This window comes from Desmodus rotundus, chromosome 4 (genome assembly GCF_022682495.2).
Source record: "Desmodus rotundus isolate HL8 chromosome 4, HLdesRot8A.1, whole genome shotgun sequence".
Lineage (NCBI taxonomy): Eukaryota > Metazoa > Chordata > Mammalia > Chiroptera > Phyllostomidae > Desmodus > Desmodus rotundus.
Genome location: NC_071390.1, coordinates 86,419,918 through 86,441,839, shown reverse-complemented (window position 1 = coordinate 86,441,839; position 21,922 = coordinate 86,419,918). Strand labels below are relative to the sequence as shown.

General features: G+C 36.3%; 1 protein-coding gene across 3 annotated transcripts in view; it reads right to left on the bottom strand.

Annotated features, from left to right (window-relative positions):
- The window catches only part of CCSER1 (coiled-coil serine rich protein 1), a 1,227,777-nt gene that overhangs the window by 407,565 nt on the left and 798,290 nt on the right, over positions 1 to 21,922 (bottom strand). For all 3 annotated transcript variants that reach the window (XM_045183762.3, XM_053923202.1, XM_053923200.2), the window contains exon 10: positions 16,070 to 16,114. In XM_045183762.3, coding sequence (XP_045039697.2) covers positions 16,070 to 16,114 — 45 coding nt within the window. The remainder of the gene's footprint in view (positions 1 to 16,069; positions 16,115 to 21,922) is intronic.

The window sequence follows — 21,922 nt, the reverse complement described above, 5'->3', positions numbered from 1 at the left end:
ACATTCATCTATCTATCACCATATACATATTGAGTTATTAGTGTATGTATCTGTATAAATTTTGAAGGCAGTCTTATGAATCTACTGTGTAATAGTAAGTGTTCATAAATTTATTAATTTTTTATATTTCTACACAGATAATCAGTACAAATGACTGATTGCCCAGCATCTAGAGTTATCTCCAGTTTGAAAAACTGATATAATCAACCTTTTATTTTGATTATAGAAAGTATATTTTGGCCCTGGCTGGCGTGGCTCAGTGGGTTGAGTGCAGGCCTGTGAACCAAAGGTCGCCGTTCGATTCCCAGTCAGGGCACTTGCCTGGGTTGCGGGTCTGGTCCCCAACAGGGGGTGCGTGAGAGGCAACCACACACTGATGTTTCTCTCCCTCTCTCCTTCCCTCCTCTTCCCCTCTGTAAAAATAAATAAATAAACCTTTAAAAAAAGTATATTTTGAATCTGTTAATGAACTATTATTTTATCCTCTTTTTATCATGTCAAAAATATATTTAGAGGCTATGTGAATTCTAAAAATACAGGTGAAGATGAATGTTTAAAGGTGCTCTAGGAATATTCTCAAGGATCGGCAGTCACCAGATATGTTATATACATAAAGTTTTCATTGTATGAAAATTATGGTTCATTTTAGGCTTAATACTATATAAGTCAAATGAAGTTTTAAAGAGGGGAGAGGCTAAGAAAAGGTTGAAAGAACAACAGTACATTTTAAATGTCTAATCTTCTTCTCTCCTTTGTTCACCAATGGAACTTAATCAATGTTTTCCTGAAACCTTCTGCTGAGGCTTGGAAGTAAGCATATTCATCTCTGAATACAGGGTAAATGTATTATGCAAATGATTTAGCAGAAAAGAACATCTGCCTCCTTTTATACATGAACATCAAAACTGCAGATTACAACTTCAATAACTCACTACTTCTCATATCTGTTAAAGAAGGAAATTTGAGTTATCTTTTAAGCACTGGCTGGCATATTCACTGAGAACCCTAAAGCACATTTTCCTTACCTAGATTTCCTGTGGAGGAAATGAGGCTATATTATCAAGGTTTCTAAATTTGAACAATTTACCTAAGTCTCACCAAAGAAAACATCTAGAAAAGACTATTGGGAAGAGTTGATGTAATACTCATCTTCAGAATGACATAGTCTTAACACTAACAGAACCACAAACCTGCAAGTTAGATGTTACACAAAACAGAAAGAAGGGACATTGAAGTATAATTATGAAGGAAGCCTCTGTTCATATACACAGTAGGCATTCTTTGAGGATGTATGAAAAGGTGTTTATCCATAAATGTTTATTTTCCATACAGTGCTATATTTTCCTATGAAGTTATTGAGACTAAAAGAAAGTAAGATTAGTCTCTATGACTACAATTGTTACTTCTTCCATAAACAGATTACTACAAAGGACAAGAAGAGCAGATATGTTGTTAATTTCATTTTCTAATATTTAGACTTTTATTTTTAAAGTATCTATACATACAATTACAAGCATTTTTCCCTAGCAGAATTAATGATTAGAAGCAAATATTAAATCTTGGAGATATCAATAAGAAAATCAAATAGTTATTAGATATATATATATATAATGCTAATGTTTTGCTATCTAGTATGTACTAAAATTACTTCATCTATATAAATATTTATTACATATAACCATAAAATTATTTATAACAGATTTAGGGCTTATATTTTAAAATATCAAAGATGGCAAGACTTAATCAATTAGGTGATAGAGAAGTTTTTGAATTTTGCTAGAAAGCAAATAAGGATGAAACTAATTACAAATAATATTTTTCTGTTCTTATTATTGAACTAAAACAAGAAAATAAGTAACTCCGCTAAAGTCATACAATTGATGAAGAGCAAGCCAAGATTGTTTAAGTGTGGTTAAAGCCACAAAACTGATGCTTCTAATTTGCCATATAGTGTTGGTTGACTGGGACTACACAGAATTCCTTCTTACAACATAAGGTTACCACAGTGAGGAGCTTTTTAGAGCTTGGACTTTGGACCCTATATGAAGCACTAAATCCAATGAACAAAAGAAACTAACAAGCAAAACAGAGCCCGGGGCATGGAAGCAGAGAACAGACTGACAGCTGCCAGAGGAAAGGGAGCACGGAGGAGTGGTGGAAGGAAGGGGCAGGGGCTAGTCAAAGCACGAGTATGAAGGACCCACGGACGTGGGCAATGGTGTGGGGATGGACTGTGGGGGCAGCGGGTGGGGTGGGTGGAGGAGGGAAAAGGGGAAAAAATTGGGACAACTGTAATAGAATTAACAATTAAAAATTTTTAAAAAAGAAAATAATTGTACACCTGAAACCTATATAATATTTTAACTAATGTCACCCAATAATTTAAATAAAAATTGAGTTAAAATGAAAAAGTAGTATAATTCAAAAGCTTCACAAAACCTTTAAAAGATGGTTTTAGTCTCATCTTATGAACTACACTGAAATGAATATGCAATAAAGAATTTCTACGTATTTACTTTAAGAACTCACATAGCACTCTGCATTGGGTATTATGCTAAGAATCTTATAAATATAATCTATTTAATCCACAATAACCCTGAGGTGGGTATTCAACAAGGAGTCTAATCCATGAAGAAGTTAACTATCTTGCTTAAGGACAGTTCAACAGGTAAAAAGAGGTGAAGCAGGATTTGAACCCAGGCTGACTGTGTCCAGGCATCACACCACAATGCCTCTGAAAGCTTTCACGCTCAATGATCACATTCACACCCTCCAACTGTTTACAGTCCTGCTGCGCCTCAAGGCTCATTCATATGGGACCAGATTTAGATAAGTAAATGTATGTTGCAGTAATGAATGCTACCTTATTGTTTTACTTTGTCTGTTTAGCACAAAAAGTGGAATGTTCAGCTTTTTACCTGCAATTAGAACATTCTGACATCAAGGAGTCCCTTTTTAGGGCTCATGACCGGAATTCAGAGGGTTTCTTTTTAAAAATATTTTATTGAACTTATTGGGGTTACATTGATTAATAAAATTATATAGGTTGCAAGTGTACGATTCTATAATACATCTTCTCTATGTTGTAGTGTGTTTGCTGCCCAAAGTCTAGTCTCCTTGTCACCATTTATTTTAGTTAGGATTCATTGACAGACTCACAGATTTTATACTCAGATTTTTCTTTAAAGCAAACAAATATAAAAACTTGGTTATAGCCCTGGTGATGTGGCACAGTGGATTGAATACTGGCCTGAGAACCAAAGGGTCACTGGTTCAATTCCCAGTCACAGTACATGCCTGTGTTGCGGGCCAGGCCCCAAGTAGGGGGCGCACAAGAGGCAACCACACATTGATGTTTCTCTCCCTCTCTTTCTCCCTCCCTCCCCCTCTGTATAAAGATGAATAAACAAAATCTTTAAAAAAAAACCACTTGGTTATACTAAAATAGCTGAGTATAAAGAACTACTAAAAATCACTAATCTAATTCTCATTTATATTTAGAGAAAATCATTTTTAATTCTTTTTTCTCTTGAAATTATTAAGACAAGACAAAGAAACATAAGCAAAAAACCTTAAAATTCCCACTCAGTGAATCTAATTTTTCATGCAGACTGAAATAAAATGGAACCTTGTGTTTTGATTGTCACTTGAGGTGAAAACCAGGAAACCTATTGGATAGTTTGCTTCTAATTTCTCTAAGCTGTAAGTGTCTTCAACAATAACAAAGCAGCAACAGCAATAGTAATAACAGATAAAGCATATATAATAAATTATATATTGGTCTGATTGCCTTATATATTCAAGATCCCTTACTCTTCACAATAGCCCTAGGAGGTAGATACTAATATTATCCCCCATTTTAAGGATTAGGAAACTAAGGCACGGTTTCTTAGGCTTTGCTATTACAAGAGTTGTTATTACAAGAGCTAGTGACTTAGCTGGGATTTGTTCCAGGCCATTCTGGCTCCACAGGCCATGTTCTCTTATCAGAGCTGCTTTGTCTCTCCTGTAGGCAGTCAGGGTATACAGCCTCTGCACTACAGATTCCTGGAGCCTCTGAGCTGTTTTCTTAGTGCAAAGTGCCAGGGATGGGTAGGGAAGCAAGGAAAGGAAGCCACTGAGTGATCACTAAATCTTCCCCTAACTTTCTTGATTTAGCCAATTATTCACGTATTCATGCATTCAATATCCTAATAAATTTTTTTGAGTATGTACCCTGTGCCAGTCAAAAGTGGAAAGTCGCCCTGGCTGGTGTGGCTCAGTGGACTGAGTGCCGACCTGCGAACCAAAGGGTTGCTGATTCAATTCCTGGTCAGGGCACATGGTTGGGTTTCGGGCCAGGTCCCCAGTAGGAGGCATGTGAGAGGCAACCACGCATTGTTATTTCTCTCCCTCTCTTTCTCCCTCCCTGCCCCTCTCTCTAAAAACAAATAAATAAAATCTTTTAAAAAATAATGTTCATTTTTTTAAAAAGTGGCAAGTTAAGGTATATATGGTATAGTCATATATACAAAGAGCACTTATTTAGTCTTTATTTTTTAAAAAATACATTGATTTTGTTTTCTGATAAGATAGAAGTACAAAGTGGAAACATTTTATTTGAGAACATGTTGCTAATGCCCTCACATAATTTAAAACTCTCTTAATTCAATGCAAATATGGATAAAAAGTTGACAGGGATTTTTGCTTATTTCTAAATAGATACACCTTTATAGAAGTAACTATTATTCACTTGACCTTTAACTTGACATTAAGCTTTTCTTTATGCATTTTTAATATAGGGGGTTGAAATTATTTCTAATTTTTGAAATTAATTGAAAATTTATCATCTCTTTATATTTCTAACTTAAATCACGTAATTTAATTCTCATACCACATAAAAATATTGACAGGGAGATAAACTGTTTCCATGAGTACATTAATTCCTGATCTTTAAAATGTACAGAGAACATTATCGTGTTGTATGTAAATGTACAATTGTAAATTAGTTGATGGGATTTACATCCTTTAAAAGATTAATAATAGCAAATACAAAAGTACTAACAACTGCCATGGAGTTTGGGTGAATGCCTAGTCTGATATGATACTGAAACTGACTAGCCTAAAGAGAAGCTGTAAACTCTAGGAAGATGCATCAGCCACCCTACTCTCTCGTCTTTCTGTCCTTTGTGCAACGGCCAGCTGCTTTGGTGCCACCACTTACACAGGGCAGTAAAGCATGACCGTGGGCCCAAGTGCAGGCACTCAGATCTAAGCACCGTTTCATCGTGCTTTCTTATAGTTGTTCTCTGCCTGGAGCTTCTACTAATATGTCTCCTCAATCTCTGCATCTTGCTTAGGATTCTAAAGTCAGAGTTGTATCTAAAACTATAAGATGACATGGACAACAGTGTGGTGGTTGCAAGGAGTAGAAGGGTATAAGGGGGACAAACGGTAGTGGAAAAATACAATTAAAAACAAGAATGCAAAAAATAAATAGAAATAGAAGGTGACATCTAGAGTAAGCAGTCAGGAACTAGTGGACTTTCAGCGTATCAGGGGTGTCCAACCCCCGGCCCGTGGGCCACACGCAGCCCAGGAGGGCTGTGAATGTGGCCCAACAAAAATCGTAAATTTACTTAAAACATTATGAATTTTTTTGTGATTATATGTTGCAATGTATTTAATGTGTGTCCCAAGACAACTCTTCTTCCACTGTGGCCCCGAGATGCCAAACGTTTGGACACCCCTGGGAGATGTCCTTCTAATTATTTAAGATTGAAGAAGGAATTGTCACATTATCAAAGTATCTCTAGGTTCTATCTGGTCTTCAGAGTCTCATCATAAATACATCCTATAATAAGAATACTAAGATGTTCTTGATTTTGAGTCAAGGACACATTATAGTTTTATAAGCTGCTTGAAGGTAGGGACTATATTTTATTCATGTGTCTAGTCCTAATTACTAAGTTTATCACCTTATAAATAGTAGACATCAATTTCCAAATGCATACGAAAAAAAATACCAGTAGTAGAAACCTAACTATTACTGTTCAAAATATTCTTATGTTCAATTAAAAAGATTTTTCTAAGAGGTAGTTTATTTTATGATCAGGAAAAGTTTATTAGAGAAGCAAAGCCACTGACATTTAACGTGAAGGTTCTTACAGATTCTCTAGTCTAATAATATTGTGTCAATATTAGTAATGATATAGTATTGTGTCAATAATCGTTTAATTTGTTTTAAAAAGGTAGCACATGACATTTATCATCTAGGTACCAGAGGCTCATCAAAAGAGCAATAAAATGTAGCTGCCACTGTGGGAAACTATTGGTTTGATGGCAGACACATGTAGATTTAAATTCCACCTCTACATCATATACCGCATGACCTATCAGTTAGGCTAAACATATGTCTCCAAGGTAGATTTGTGGTAATAATACCTATTTTGCAGAGTTATTAAAAAGGGGCTGGCACATAGTAGGTGCTCAGTAAAGAGCAGGCCATGCCACCTAGATTGTATTAGAAACATGCTAGTGACATCTAGTGGTAACGCTGCAAACCTCAAGAAGGCCACCTTTGCAACGCAGGGCCTCCCAACAGGTCATGCACTCATTCTGTCAGGAAATGTTTATTAAGTATCTCCTGTATTCTAGGCTCTTGAATCGAGTTCTGAGGATTGCAAAGATGTAAAACACAACACCTACGCTAAAGAAGCCCTGGCTATAGCAACCCAGGCACATTTTAACCAATTACTATAAAAGTGTAATTATATCTACAATAGTAGTAAAAAAAAAAAAATCCCAAATATGCTACAGGACAGCTCACTCTGTCCAAGAAGATCCCATTTGTACTATATCTTAAAGAATAAATAGCCCTGGCTGGTGTGGCTCCGTGGATTGAGTGCTGGCCTGTGAACCAAAGGGTTGTTGGTTCAATTCCCAGTCAGGGCACTGCCTGGGTTGCAGGCCAGGTCCCTCTCAGGTACCAGGGGGTACGTGAGAGGCAACCACACACTGATATTTCACTCCCTCTCTTTCTCCCTTCCTTCCCCACTCTAAAAATAAATAAATAAAATCTTTTTTAAAAGAATAAATAAAATTCCTTCATTATAGTTTCACTAAAGAAAAATGAGGAAATTTGGAGATGTCTTTTTTTCTTGTTTTTATTTAATTTAATTTAATTTTATTTTCCATCACCGTTTATCTTCCTTATACCTTTTTCCACCTCCATCACACCCCTACCCCCCATAATCACCACACTCTTGCCAGTGGAGATTCCTAAAATGGTAAGTTAAGGCTTAATTTGCTAAAGTCTTGGTTGATATGCTGAGGTTAGCCCTTATCTTTGTGTGATAGGAAGATAGTAACATTCTTTACTGGGGAATTATCATAATTATATCTAGTCAATAGTGTGGAGGACAGATTGGAGATGGGAGAAAGAGAAGCTGGAGAACCAGTTAAGAGGTTATTATAATATTGCTCTGGAGAGGTGATGAACATCCAAATTTATTCATTGGAAAAGGGCTAGACAGGAGAGATATAACAGAGAGACACACCCGAAGTATAGTGGAGACTGTGGAGTGAGCTTGAGGATGAGGAACATAAGGGAGAAAGAAGAAACATTGATTCTGTGTTGTCTGGAATGAATGTATGTTAAGAACAAATGACGGTAAGTGAAATAAAAAACAGAGTAGAGGGAATTAGTTTATGCTTGTTTATGGGGGAAGGAAAAATAATGATAATAAATTTGCTGTCTTCATATATATGTTTAAAACTTGAAGAATATTTAAGTAGAAGTGTCCGGGAAGGGAACAGACACATGGTCTGGAGAGAGCCCTGGCCTAGAGATGAGACTCAGGAACCATCCCCTTGGAGTCAACATCCTGGCCACCAGGGTGGGAAAGATTTCCTAGGAAAGACGGTGTCAGTAGAGGACAGGCTAATGTACAGGATCAGGATCTCAGGGAACATTACAGTTCCACCGGGAGGCCCCAAATACGAACCGTACTGACCCTCGATTTGTCCAGACCAGCCCCTTGGTAAGTCACAGACACAGGCTTGAACACAAAATGGCTTTGAAAATAGGTTGGTGATAGGAATATCTCAGATATACCAGAACATAACTTTAAAAAATGCATTGAGGCTGAAAAAAGAGAAAAAGCAATAAAGCTCTTTCCATGAAGTTTCAGAAATAAGTTATATTGAAGTTTCCACTTATAACTAAAAACTCTAGCTTATGCTTTGAGTATACTCCTTCCTAGGCTGGACGAGAAATTGTATTTGACTACTTTTCTACTTATCCCATTAAATTTGGCCATCTAGTTTCCTTTCCACTTTTTGTTTTATTGTCTTCTTTTTTCTCTTTCTCTTTTCTTCTCTCCTGATGCATGCATTTCTTGCTCCAGTGATTTTCTGGGAAAAGAGCCCAGTTGGTTTAATGTTCCTTTACAGCAGGCTACCTCATGAATTTAGGATATTAACTCACACTCCCAGCACTGGCAGGTTGAAAAAGAAGAGCTATGCCTGTTATTTTGTCAGCTAAATATCTACAAGTTATGGCCTCCTAAAATATACACAATCTCCATTGTATTATTAAAAGTCAAATTCTTTCCTTGTTTTTCATCTCGTATCATGGTAGTTGAAATTAACCCTATGCAAACTGACTTAAGCTGTTCTACTTGAAACATGTTCTTCTGAGGCTGCCGAAGCCTCCCATTCAGGGTTCTCTCACACAGCAAGAGCAGGGTAAGCCCCATGAGGGGGGACCCCCCAGAAAACAGAATTATTTATAAAAAATTGTGTATTTATTCTTACATGGTTAAACTTCAGTCACTTTCCAGGTACTCTTCATTTGATGCAATACACCTATCAAGACATTTTTTTCCACTGCTCAAAACAGTTTTTGAACTCATTGATTTGGATGCCTTTTAGTGCTTTTTCCGGTTTTTGCTTCACCTCTTCCACATTGGCTAAATGATTCCCTTTGAGGACTTTCTCACACTGGGAAACACACACAAAAAAAGTCGCTCAGGGAGAGAATAGGGAGGGTGGCGTCGGGGGGTCATGCCTGTTTTGGCAGGTACGCTCATGAATCACCCGTCATGAAGTGACCAGATGAGTTGAAAGAGTCTTTAAAAAACATTCACTGAAGCCAAACGCAGCCTCTCACAACAACAGCAGCTACCACACTGATACAGATGGGTTCCTAGAACACTCACCTATTGAGGAAGCTTGTACTACAAGGCCCACCCTCCAGAAGATTCCAGAGTATTTTGGGTCCCTCTGAGCGCATTGGGTCAAAACTTGTTTAAAATTTTTGTTAACCCCCCAAATGCAGAGTTTCCGCCTCCTCAGAATGAGAACACTTTTAAATAATCCCAATCAAATCGGAAAACACTTATCCTAGGTGAACACACCTGCTCTTTTATTTGCAACATTACCGTCGCTCTGCTTTTATGACTCTCCGCTGTGAGTCAACAACAGAGGTGCAACTCCAAGCACTCATGAGTTTGGAAGTTTGTGTCAGCTCGATTTCCTTTAGACAAACTTTTCAGTGGGTAACCTTTGAAAACCCTATAAAGACCTTCTTCAATATTGTTTTTGTTGGTTCCACATAGTTTCATTGTGCTTGGAGTTAGAGGGTCTGTCTGGCCTGGCCTTAGGACAGGTTCTTAGGATAGAAGGTCATCCAAGCAAAAGTTTATGTGGTCTTCTTAATGTACTTGACCCTTTAGGTCCATGTTACTTTATATTCTTGTTTATGTTATTTAATTTATTAGGGTGACATTGGTTAATAAGATTATATAGGTTTCAAGTGTACATTTCCATGGTACAAGGTCTGTACATGGCAGTGTGCTCACCACCCAAAGTCAAATCATGTTCTGTCACCATATATTTGGCCCCCTTTACCCTTTACCACTCCTCCGTCCTCTTCACTCTGGTAACCACCATCCCATTGTCTGGGTCTATGAGTTTAGCTTTGTATCCCACAGGAAAATGAAATTATGTGGTTCTTAGCTTTTTTCTGACAGACTTATTTCACTTGGCATAATATTCTCAAGGTCCATCCACGTTGTCACAAATGGCAATATTTCATCTTTTCTTATGGCTGAGTAGTGTTCTACTGTATCTATGTACCACATCTTCTGTATCCAATTTATATTTTAACTTGTGTGCCTGTGTCTCCAGCTGGCATAATTCCACCCAGTACAATCTGAAATTGCAGAGTCCATTTTGGGGAACTTTGCGGTGAGCATGGCTGTTGAATTGTTGCTAGATGATTTCAACAGCGTTAAAATTATTGTTTAAGCCTACTGTAAACATTTTTGTGTGTCTGTCTGTGTATGCGTGTATATGTGTGTAATGGGTTTTCTATATCTCAGTTCTTTTAACCTTCCACAGTGTTGATTTTATGAATGTCAAAGCTGGCTCTCTCTATTTCTGCTCTTTTCTCTTTCTCTTTCCTACTTCTCTTGGGAAATATTGTTTTGTCACTATGTACATAATCTAGAGATATGTAACCTTCATAATCAGTCAACCATTTCCAAAAGAAAGAGAAAAAAGTAAAATGTGCATTTCTTTTGGATTTTCCTCCTTATTTGAGGTATTACTAAGACTGTATTGTTTCTTACTGAAGCAACTCAGAGTTTAGTTTTGCTTAATCAACTGGTTCTTTCAGATGGACCCTCAGAATGCCAATGGTCTGCAAGCATAGAAAAGATATTCAAAATCTAATTTGAAGATCACCTGGCAAATATGAAGGCTGTGCAAAATAGCTCATAAAACCTATAGACCTTAGGCACAGCTCTCCGTAAACAACACCCTAAGTGGAACAGATACATAATTTTTTCTCTTGTTCGTAACATAAATATGGAATTAAGGGTTTTTGATACTCACTGTTGGATTTCAAATAGATTTTATTGTACTATTTGGAATATGTCATCTCCTAACCAATTTCAAATGTAAAATCCTCAAAGAGGTCAAGCTAGGCCCTGAATATCATCATATAGACTAGTCTGCGTAGATAGTAAAATCTACCAACAAGACACTCAGACTGTCTCCAACAGAAGAAAAGATGAGGGAAGAGCAGATGATAGGATAAACAGTAATAGTAACTGCTGCCTTGTACTGGGTATCTCTTATGTGGTAGGCATTCCTCAAAGAGCTTTACATGTAGTGACTCATTCTATCTTCTCAACAACATTTTGAAACAGGAATGATTGTTATGGTTTTATAAAGTGTAATTCTTTTGGCACTGGTTGGTGGGGCTCATAGGCCGGCAAAGCAAGGGGACACTGGTTGGATTCCCTATCAGGGCACATGCTTGGGTTGCGGGCCAGGTCCCCAGTAGGGTGTGCATGAGAGACAACCACACATTGCTGTTTCTCTCCCTCTTTCTCCTTCCATTTCCCTCTCTCTAAAAATAAATAAATAAAAATCTTAAAAAAATAAAATGAAATGTAATTCTTTCAATTAAATACTGATTCATAAGCACAACAATCTTTTGCTTTCTTTATTGTTTGTCAATCCTGAGAAGGGAAAAAATAGGGGTATTTTACTTGTTACTAAGTCCTTAAAAGGTCTCTTGATCTCAAAATCAAACTGTAAAGTAACTCCATCTTAGTGGAAAATCATAGGCACTGAGCCATTGAAAAATTCTAATTACAAAAAGAAAAACCACAAAGAATATATTAGCCAATATATTTCTCCTCCAAACTGTGTTATCACTGAGATTATAAAGTATCTTTATTCTACAAAACTTCACAGCAAACAAAAATGAAATAGCTAAATGTGTACAAATGTAGAAACATCAGTCTAGTCTGAATACTGAATAAAGAAAATATGCAAATGGAAGAAACTTTGCAGAAAAAATTATTACAGATAAGTGGAAATAATGATGTGTTTCTTGGTGAAGAGTTTATATTTGATATATAAAGTGACAAAAGAAGCATAGTTATCTTCTATAATTTCAAAATAATATAAATATTAGATTTTAAGAGAACAATGGTGTAGCAACACTTTTTGCTAACTCCTGTTTCCAAGAACAACATACTTTCTTCCATTTTGGTTCTACTCTTAGGACTCACAAATTTTTCTTCTTTTATTACTTCAACAAGGAATCTGTTTAATAATTCTAACTAAGTTATGAGCAGAGAGAAAAATCAGTGGCAATTTTTGTTGTTTTCCACTAGAAATATGCTTGTGCTAATATTGTAAGAATACAAATTGTTTTGAAATATAAAATATCATTAGTCATTCTTTGAATTTTCTCTCTTTTTGGAGAGCAAGTTTAAAAATGACTTTAGCCCTGGACAGGTGGCTCAGTTGGTTGGAATCTCGTCCCATGCACCAAAAGGGTGAGGGTTCGATCCCCAGTCAGGGGATCTGTAAGAAAAGTGTTCATTTGCTTACAGATGTTTGAGAAGCACAATCATCATCTGTTTTATAAGAGTATAGAACTGTTTTTTTAATGTTCATATGTATTGATAATTAATCTTGCCTTCATAATGCCAGCTAAAGAAAGGCAATGTGATTTCTGCTTATTTTGCTCATGACTTTGGTGGATCTAAGCTTTACAATGATACAGAAGTGATTCTGGATCCTTACACACGTGCACTATATTTCCATTGCCTTTGTCGTGCTGGATTCTGTGTAACTTCAACAACATGGCTGTAATCCAAAAGTTCCATTAACCATATTCTCTCACATTAGCTTACCACATTCAGTACAATTTCTGAGATTAAATGTTCCACCCTGATTTATGTACCCAACAATAATTAGTTTTCTTTGTTCGTGATATAAAGCCACGCACTATGTGTACTTAGACTTGAGAGCTCAAATATCCAGACGATGGATGGTTGAGTATTATTGAGGCGGGTGGAACTGGAGACAATGTGTCATTCAAACTGTGTACACGTGCATCCACACATCCCCACACACCCATACAGATAAATCGTATTATGGCAACAAAAACCGTACTTTCGAAAATAAGGTTCTATCGAAAATAAAAATAAACTATACAACCTGTTAAGAAAGACGATAGTAACTTAATTTTAATCAAATTTAATTATAAAAGCATTATATGGAGAAACAAAAGTTCCTTGAAAACAAAATAATAAATGATGTGTCAGACCCAGTCAATTTTCACCGAGGTTTTCCATGAACTACAAATCCCCCTGTAGGCCAAACATTCGTTTATAATCAGACAGAAATATTGGTCGATCACATTTTGTACAGCATTTCACTAATTTTCCATTTTACACAACCTTGTGATTAACTATTATGATCAACCCTTTTAATTTATATGTGGTGCACATGTAGAAATATGCCAAAATACTAATGTAAATTTTTAAGTACAATTAATGTACATTTTCAAAAATTTCACAATAATACAAGCAATTTAGATGCTAACCATCTCTATTTCCTTCAGAAAAGTAACTTCTAATCACTTCTTAATTTGTATTTTTATACAGCACATAGTGCTCAAATCTGGCCTTCCTGACTAGCAATTAATGTTTTAATAGTATTTAAAACCTAGCTAAATAGCATAAAATGGACTGCTTCAGTTTTCCATGCATACTTTAACTGCTGTCATTATCTCAGATAAGTACATAGAACAATTTAAATGACACTTATTAAACCTTCCTATAAATATTTGGTAAAAGGCCCTTAGTACTACAGTCATCACCACCTGATGGGAATATCTGTCAGTTGAACTAAGACAAATTAATTCATCTTACGGAGTAATCATTGTCATTACATTGTCATCAGTCACAACAACAGTAGCATGAGAAATTCTAATAAAATGTTTTGAGTGAGAATTTCCTAAATCTACACATTTCAATTTAACATAATCAGAGGTATAGTATCTGTATTTGTAATGTACGCATATAAAACAACACAGCGAATAGAAATCATAGAGATGCATGTCACATCTCTTAAACAAGAGAGATCAGGGAACTCGACAGTAATCGTGCTCTTTGTTTATAGATCAGTACCACTGAGCGTAGGCAGAACATTTTCTACAGCATATGTCTCCTGATTGATACATCCCTATAATTTGTCACCATAGGACTGGTAGGCTTTATCACTAAGGTGAGTGTTAAATAGAGAAGAAATATGCCCAAGAAACACAGTGTTGCCTGGAGAGGAAGTGTTTTTTTTTACTCTAAAAGTTGACATTTAGTTTTTATTCATGAACGGAGTGCATCAAGTGAGAAAAACATTACTGGGCTATCATCAGCTCAATGGTCTCACCTTCATAGTTATTCAACTACCCTCAGAGAGAAGGCCTGAATCAAGGTTTTCCCTCAATGCAGATGTATATATTAAATACTAGGTTATTAAAATTTTGACCTTCACACAAACCATAAAATAGTTTCAAGAAAAAAGTATATTTAAATTTTAAAACACATTATCAGCGTGTTCCTTAACCATAAATGCATTTAAAATAAAAATAAAATCAGAGGAATTGAAAAAATAAGGAATAAAATTTAAAACTTTTCCATCAGAACCAGTCATTAGGCTTTTAACATTATCATGAAACACTAAAAAAACCTTAATAAAACAAATAAAGAATATTGCTGTCATGTAGTAATGCCATTACATAGATACATGGTCTTAAGTCTTCCTTCTCTGGATGCAGTTGCTGTTGGACTAGAGCCCAGCAGCGAGAAGCCGGAAAGCCCTAGACTGCACACCCCGAAAGGCACTGAAGCAGCAGAGATAAACTGTGGCAGTACTGCTTGGCTGTGAACTTTCACTTAGGAGCTGATGAATTAAGTTTTCTCTCTAAGTAGATCCTTTTTGGTCACGTCTGAACAAAAGGAGTTACCCTCACAAAATTGTAAATAGCTCTGAAGTCTTCCTTACAAAAGTCATTTTTTTCCCATTCTGCTGCACTGATGACCACATATGGATGTGGTCATCACCTACAATGTGAAAAATATCTAACGGTTTATCTTCTTTAGCTCTTCTGCCAATATTATGAGCAAACTCCTATATGTCCCTCAAAAGGGACAGATTCATCTGAATGGAAAATAGCTAACATATGGGAAGAGTTTACTAGACACTTATGAGAAGTATAATAAATGGCAAGTTACTAGAAACTAAAATGCCAAATATTGGAAAAACACACAGCTGGAAATTTTAACAGCAAGAAAAGAAGAATTAAACACCACACATTTAATACAGAACAAAACTGTTTTTACAAAAGAGACGTCCCAGATGGGGAGGAAAGTAAGATTTCTTCTATCATTTTGTAAGACAAAGTATCTTCACATTTGCCTCACCCCCAATATTATTATATAAATATTACCAAAATTAAAATGATCTCTTTGGAAATAAGAAAATATTGATTTACTGAATTAAATATTTTACCATTCCCTTACTTCCAATAGCCTAAATCACAGAATAAAGTACAACATTTATACATTTAGCAAGAAAATAATTTTTATCATGTTAAGTCTGCACATTAGACAGAGAAAATAATAATACACATCATGTGTACAACATGGAACTATGTTTGGTATTATTTAAAGTTACCCTTCTGTATAAAGCATCTGGGATAAACAATAATTAAAGTTTTAAAATCACTAGTCTTACCAGAACAACGTCACACTATCAATAGCATATGACAGCTCAGTGGCAATACCACAGCCTCGGATAGGACAGTAAAGAGTCCCAGATGTCGTGAAATGTTTTCACTGTTAGAATTTTGCTAACTTCTCAGTGAATCATTTTCAGTATTGTATGCACTGTTTTTTCCCACCCTCTCCAGTGGGCCTGACTGCTGTAAGTCCATTTGAATGGAAAGAGCCGCCTAACCAGAGAAAAAGCATTTTCTTCAGTTTCAGAGAAACAAGCACAAATGACACATTGACATAAGTATGTGTAAAATGTGCTTTGGCCAGAATAAATGGCACGTATGCACACGAAATTCCTCTCACCACATTCCCACCGACATCATCATCATCCTCGTCGTCACCGACATCGTCGTCATCACCACGTCACCTTCACCAAGCACATCACTGCAAACACTGGAACCATTTTCTCTTCCTCCCTCTCCCTCTCCCTCAGACTGTCTTACCTCTCTCCCTCCTTGCACCGCCTCCAGTCTTTTCAGGTTCAAACCCTGAAAGGAAAAAAAAAAAAACAAAACAGAATGTATTAACGCTGGCAAAGAAGTTAACTAATAATTAGGACTGGTGTGAAAAAAAATGGAAAAAATAATTCATTTAACAAAGAAGAGCTGAATACAGATGAGTATCTCACAGATATGTCAATATCTATAGCTACATAAGTTTTCAAAGTTGGCATAAGCATTTCTTGCTAAATTTTAAGACCATAAGTAAAAGCACAATATAAAGTATTTGTTTTAGTAATGATTACCTGCCCCTTGGGAAAATCACAGTCTAAAAGCCTCGGTTTAAAACTGGAGCAGTGCGGATAGGCCACGTGGTGTTAGCGCGCTACAACTCTGCGGCGCCAGCTCCAGCACACCAGGGCCCAAACCTAAGGAAGGACGATACAGCAGCAGCACCCTTGGCAGCACTGGCCATCATCTAGGAAACATTCAGGATACTATCTCCTGAAAAAGGACTTTCTGCTTTTCTGTATCATGACTACTTTCTACACGAAGAGTCCCCAGGGAACACGATGCTTAATTTAAATGAAAGAAGAGTTCATCTCTTTCTTATCAAGCCCATTGTAGAAAGTGCTTGTGGTACAACAAAGTGTCTCTCTCCCTCTATCTCCCCTCAACCCCCCCCCACAACCCCCTCTCTCAAGATTGCCATTCAAACAAAATTCTCAGGGAAACACATCAGAGCTCTTTCTCTGTGTATTCCCTCTGTGTATTTCTGGTAATCTACCCGACAATTCTAGCTGCCTCGGTCTTTCCCAACGCAGGTCTTTGTTTCCTCAACTACAAAATTAAAGATCCCGATGTTCTGTGTGGACTGTTCCTCCATGCGCCATGGTCCAAAAATTATCTCCAGGCAAAAATCCAGGTATTGTAAGGCTCTCTTTCTCTTTTTTCAAGCATTATGTACTTTCTTGTCTATTTTAATTTTAATATGTGATAATTGTTTAATATGTTTTCTTCCAGTTTTCTAATTATTACAGCAGAGGGCAAGTTGTCTAGACACTACTCCTTCATAAATAGAAGCAGAAGTCAAAGTATTTTAAACATTTTTTCAAAGGAGAAAAGTAAAGCTTACAAACTTTAAATTATGTGTTCTGATAACCAGAGCTAATAAAAACAAAAGTAAAACTTAAACCAATATTTTAAGAGCCTGGATACCAAGTTAACCCATTCATCCTTACACAGCATTCTTTAAATTCATAGCAGTAAAAATGTTTCATGTGTCTTGTACTTATGGACACAAATTACTTGTAACATGGGTCTCATGCATAAGACATGATGCTTCTTCAAAGAAACAGTGATCAAGAAGAGCTGGGTATCAGGACTTTGAGCAAAAAGCATACCCACCTGGGTGAAATAGGGGCTGAAGGATAAGCTTACCAGGGTAGATATAATATATTGTATAAACTATGTAAAAAGCTTGGTCACAATTTGGGCACTGAATTATTGAAAGACCATTCTTGAGGTTGAAAAACTGAATCAGAGAATCTTGACAGCAGGAATTTGGGAGCCATATGAGGACAGAATAATGATATAAGGGGATTCTTCCTATGCTAACAGGGCCCCAGGCAGGAGTGTATCTTAATGGGGAAGTCAACGATCTAGGATATACTGAGATTCACTAGGAGTTATTGAGGTATGACCTAGGAGATATGAACCCTTAGCTGATAGCAGAAATTACTCTGAGCACTAGATTAAGACTAAGCCTTCTGGTTGGAAGTCAGGTTGTCTGAGTGGGGAAAGTGCCAGCTTCGACTTCCAGCTCCTGCTAGGAAACAAAAGCAGGCATGATTTTTGCTTACTCTTACTGATAGCAACTTGGTTAACTTGCTTTGAAAGATCAGATCATAACATCACCCCAATTAATAAGCAAAAATAGTTAGACAAGAAATATTTTCAAAACAATCATCAATCTCAAAAGGACCCCACCCCTTCTCAGTGTTCACTTACATATATACCACACGATGTTCACATTTTTAGATGAGGTCGGGTGCGCCAGGGTGGTGTGGCCATTGACACAATGTCCACATTTTTTAATGAAAAAAAACTTGGCATTTTTATATTTGGTGTGATAGCCATTAAAACATATTAAAATAATTCAAAAGAAAATGGTTATTTTAATTATATTCACTGAGACAGCCTGACTCTCAAAGGCTTGAGGTAGACAAAAACAGAAAAATTACTTATGTATATATAAATATGTATGTATACTGGTTTACTAGTAAAATTAATACAAGGGTTATAAAATTTTAACTGTCATATAACCCACTTCTTTATTCTTAAATAGATATACTTAAGAATACAATATTGATCTAGCAAGTCTTGAGAAAATCAGGTTAAAATATGTTGAGGAAAATGTATTTCCTTTACTATACATATTTTCTCACTAAAGATTATAAATGGCTTGTGTGGATTGAAATTAAGCACACAAGGCCAAACAAAAATGCTATAAATTATAGGTTAAAACAATCCCCCAAAGCATATGTTCTACAGTGTGCTAAATTAAGATAGTTTAGTAAGGTTTTAGGGGAAATAGCTATTAACTGAAAAAAAAAGTGAATTCCCTAGCGTAGGCCTCTTGCAGGGCAGCACGCAGGCCTTGTGCAGACACGCCTGTAACCAGGCCGGGGTGCGAGAGCGTCTCTGACTCTGAAGCATACATGGCGGGGGAGATCTTCTCTCCATAAAGATTATGATCTCTTCCCAAGTTGCTATCGTGTCAGAAGGATTTCCCCTGCTTCCTTGTAAACAAGAAGTCAGAAATACAGTACACAATGTCCCTAGATTTGCTTGAATTACTTGTCCAATATGGAAAGTCACAGAATGAACAGATGGAATAGACATTGCATTAACTGGATAAAACCAAAAATTTAATTTTTAAAGTACTCAAATAACTGTGGGAGTTCTTATGTTTAGCTTTAAATATGGAGGCACAAGAAAGAACTAGATGGAACTTTAAATAATTTGTAGTCCAGCCTCTTAATTTGACAGATGTGGGGGCAGGCGGCAAGGAACCTAATTTACAAGGGGCAGATTTGGGTCTCGAACTCTGATCAGTGGGTTTGCAATCCAGGACGACCTTTTTTTACCAAAGTATTTCAGTAGTTCTGTTACAAATCATTGTCTGAAAATCTGTATAACTTTTGGAGTTTTCCTTAACCATTTCATACCCCAGCTTCCTTAGCTGTGGCACTGAGATGATCGGTAGGAATAAATGAGAAAATCTACGTAAAACACAGCTGAGAGCCTTGTTCACAGTTAACACCAATATACACTAATTTTTTATTGATTTTTTTTAGAGAGACAGAAACATCAATTTGTTGTTCCACTTATTTGTGCATTTATTGGTTGATTCTTGTATGTGCCCTGACAGGGGATTGAACCTGCGACTTTGGTGTGTGGGAATGACACTCTAACCCACTGAGGTACTTGGCCAGGGCCGTATGCACTAATTTTTAGTAGTACCTTAAGTTGTTGCTGCTTTTGCTGATATTATTCAAATTAAAGACTCATTATTACTACAGTTATGAAAGTAGCTATTATTTTTTGGTTGTTCTTTATGTGTCAAGGACTGCTCCAAGTGTTTTACCTGGATTAATTCAATTCTTACAATAATTGCATTATGCATTAAAACCAAATACGTCTTCCCACACTGAGCTGAAATGAAAATGATCTTTTAATTGTTCTACTCTATCTGTTTTTGAATGATTTCTTTAGGCAAATTAAGATGTGTTACCTTAGTTCTTGCTGTTGTAAGGTTATTTTGCAGCTCCGGTGCAGGGACCAAAAGGATAACAAGTGTGTAAAACAGTTCTAGCCTCCCTTCTTCTTACCACTACATTTCTGCTTAAACAGGGGCATCATTTGGGGGAGAAAAGCACACTTTTGGAGGCTCAGGACAGTGCTGAACTCTGAGTTTTGCTGTATCTGTCAGGAAAATAATGTGGGGGTGGGAGGATATAGAGCATTGTGCTGGATAATCCCTGTAGAGCTTTAAATTCTAATATCTGTGCATTTTACACAGGAAGACCGGTTCTCTGACTGGATCTCGCTACGCACCTTTCTATCTTGTATGGCTTCTCAGACTGAGGTACCTACTCAGGAAGTTAAAAAAAATTCCGAGTCTAAACACAGTTTGTTACACTTATTGCCACCCTTATTCGGTTCCTAAATTCTCATTTTCTTAACTTGGATATCTACTTTTTCATCTATCAGCTTGCTGCACACTTTAAATTCAGTGTTAAGTTTCAATTACATTGCTAATAAAAAATCTTTCGCTATATATATGGATTTCTAACCTCAGCCCTACTTAGGATGTTTTTGTAAGTGAGTATGAGATTTGTGACTAGACACAGGTTTAGAGAATAGACTTGGAAATTCAGACACTCTCACAGCTGCTTAAAAACTGTAAGGATTCACTCTTACATATCATTTCCAGTTTTCTTTTGAAGTTAATAAACATAGTTTAAATACTTTTGTGAGTTGTTTATCTCTCTTATAGTCATTATATTGGAAAATATTTTTTATACTGTGTTGAAATAATGTCACAGAGACATCTATAGTGTACCTGTTGGAAAATTTTAGTTTATCAAACATAAAACGTTTTTTTCAAACTTATTCTAATCATCTCTGAAACTCTGTGCTACGGTATCTGTGATCCACTCACCGGGAACTTCAAAATGCTCTTCATCTCCCTTTTCAAAAACTAAGATATGCCATTATTTTCAGAGATTTCACCATTTTTCATTGCTAAAGATCTTACATTTTAAAAATGAAAAAACATCTCACATTTCTTAAGTAATATCATACCTATACCACAGGATACTTTTAAGTGTACACATATGAATCTAATAAAAATAGTGTACATTTGTTGAATTGTTACTAGATGACAGGTCCTTTACGAGGCTTATTTTTTTATTCCTCACAGTTACACAATGTGGCAGGTGCTGTTAGCGATTCCCATTTTTGTCACAGGGTAACTGAGGCAGGGAGAGGTCCATTAACTTGCTTTAGGAGACACAGCTAAAGGAAGTAGAGTATTGAATCCAGAATATCTGATCACACAGCTTCTTTTGCAGCCACTACACCTACCACCTCCGAAAGTAGCGATTACTTTGTTTTGTGTGTATAGAGATGAGTATGTAACATGAATTAGATAAATAAGTGTTTAACAAATTAATGATTGAGTAACCCACTAGATGAAAATGCCTAATACCAGAATTACATTGAAGTTCACCGAGCCCATTAGCTCACGTCATTTCTATACCCACATATTGGAGAAGTAAATGCAAGATAAATTCTTGCTCTTAAATTCATTTAGGATTTGGAAGTAACTATGGAAAAAAAAGTTAAAGTAAATGAGATTGGATTGCAGAGTTCTTGATGTCTTACAAAAAAAGTAAAATTCAATTGAAATATTTCCTGGGGCATACGGAAATTAAAAGAAAATTAATGTAAGTATGTGGGCACAAATAAGGTTTCATAGAGTTTGTGGCTATCATTGCTTTAGGCTAACTAACATATTAAACAAGTGTAACACTTCCCTGCCTCTAGTTTTCTCGCAGTTGTCATCTTGTCATACTGTATAAATTAAATTCCTTCTGCTCCAGGGACTCAGGTCCTCATATTTTATGAGCTTAAATACAATGGAGTTCACCCTGAAACTGGAGTATTTCCACTGTTCCTAATGTTCATAGCTGGGAGGTCATTTGTGATGAAGGCGTCTATCCATTTCACATATAAGACTAATCAACAACATAGAACTTAGTCTACTAAGACTTTATGTAAGTGGTTCTA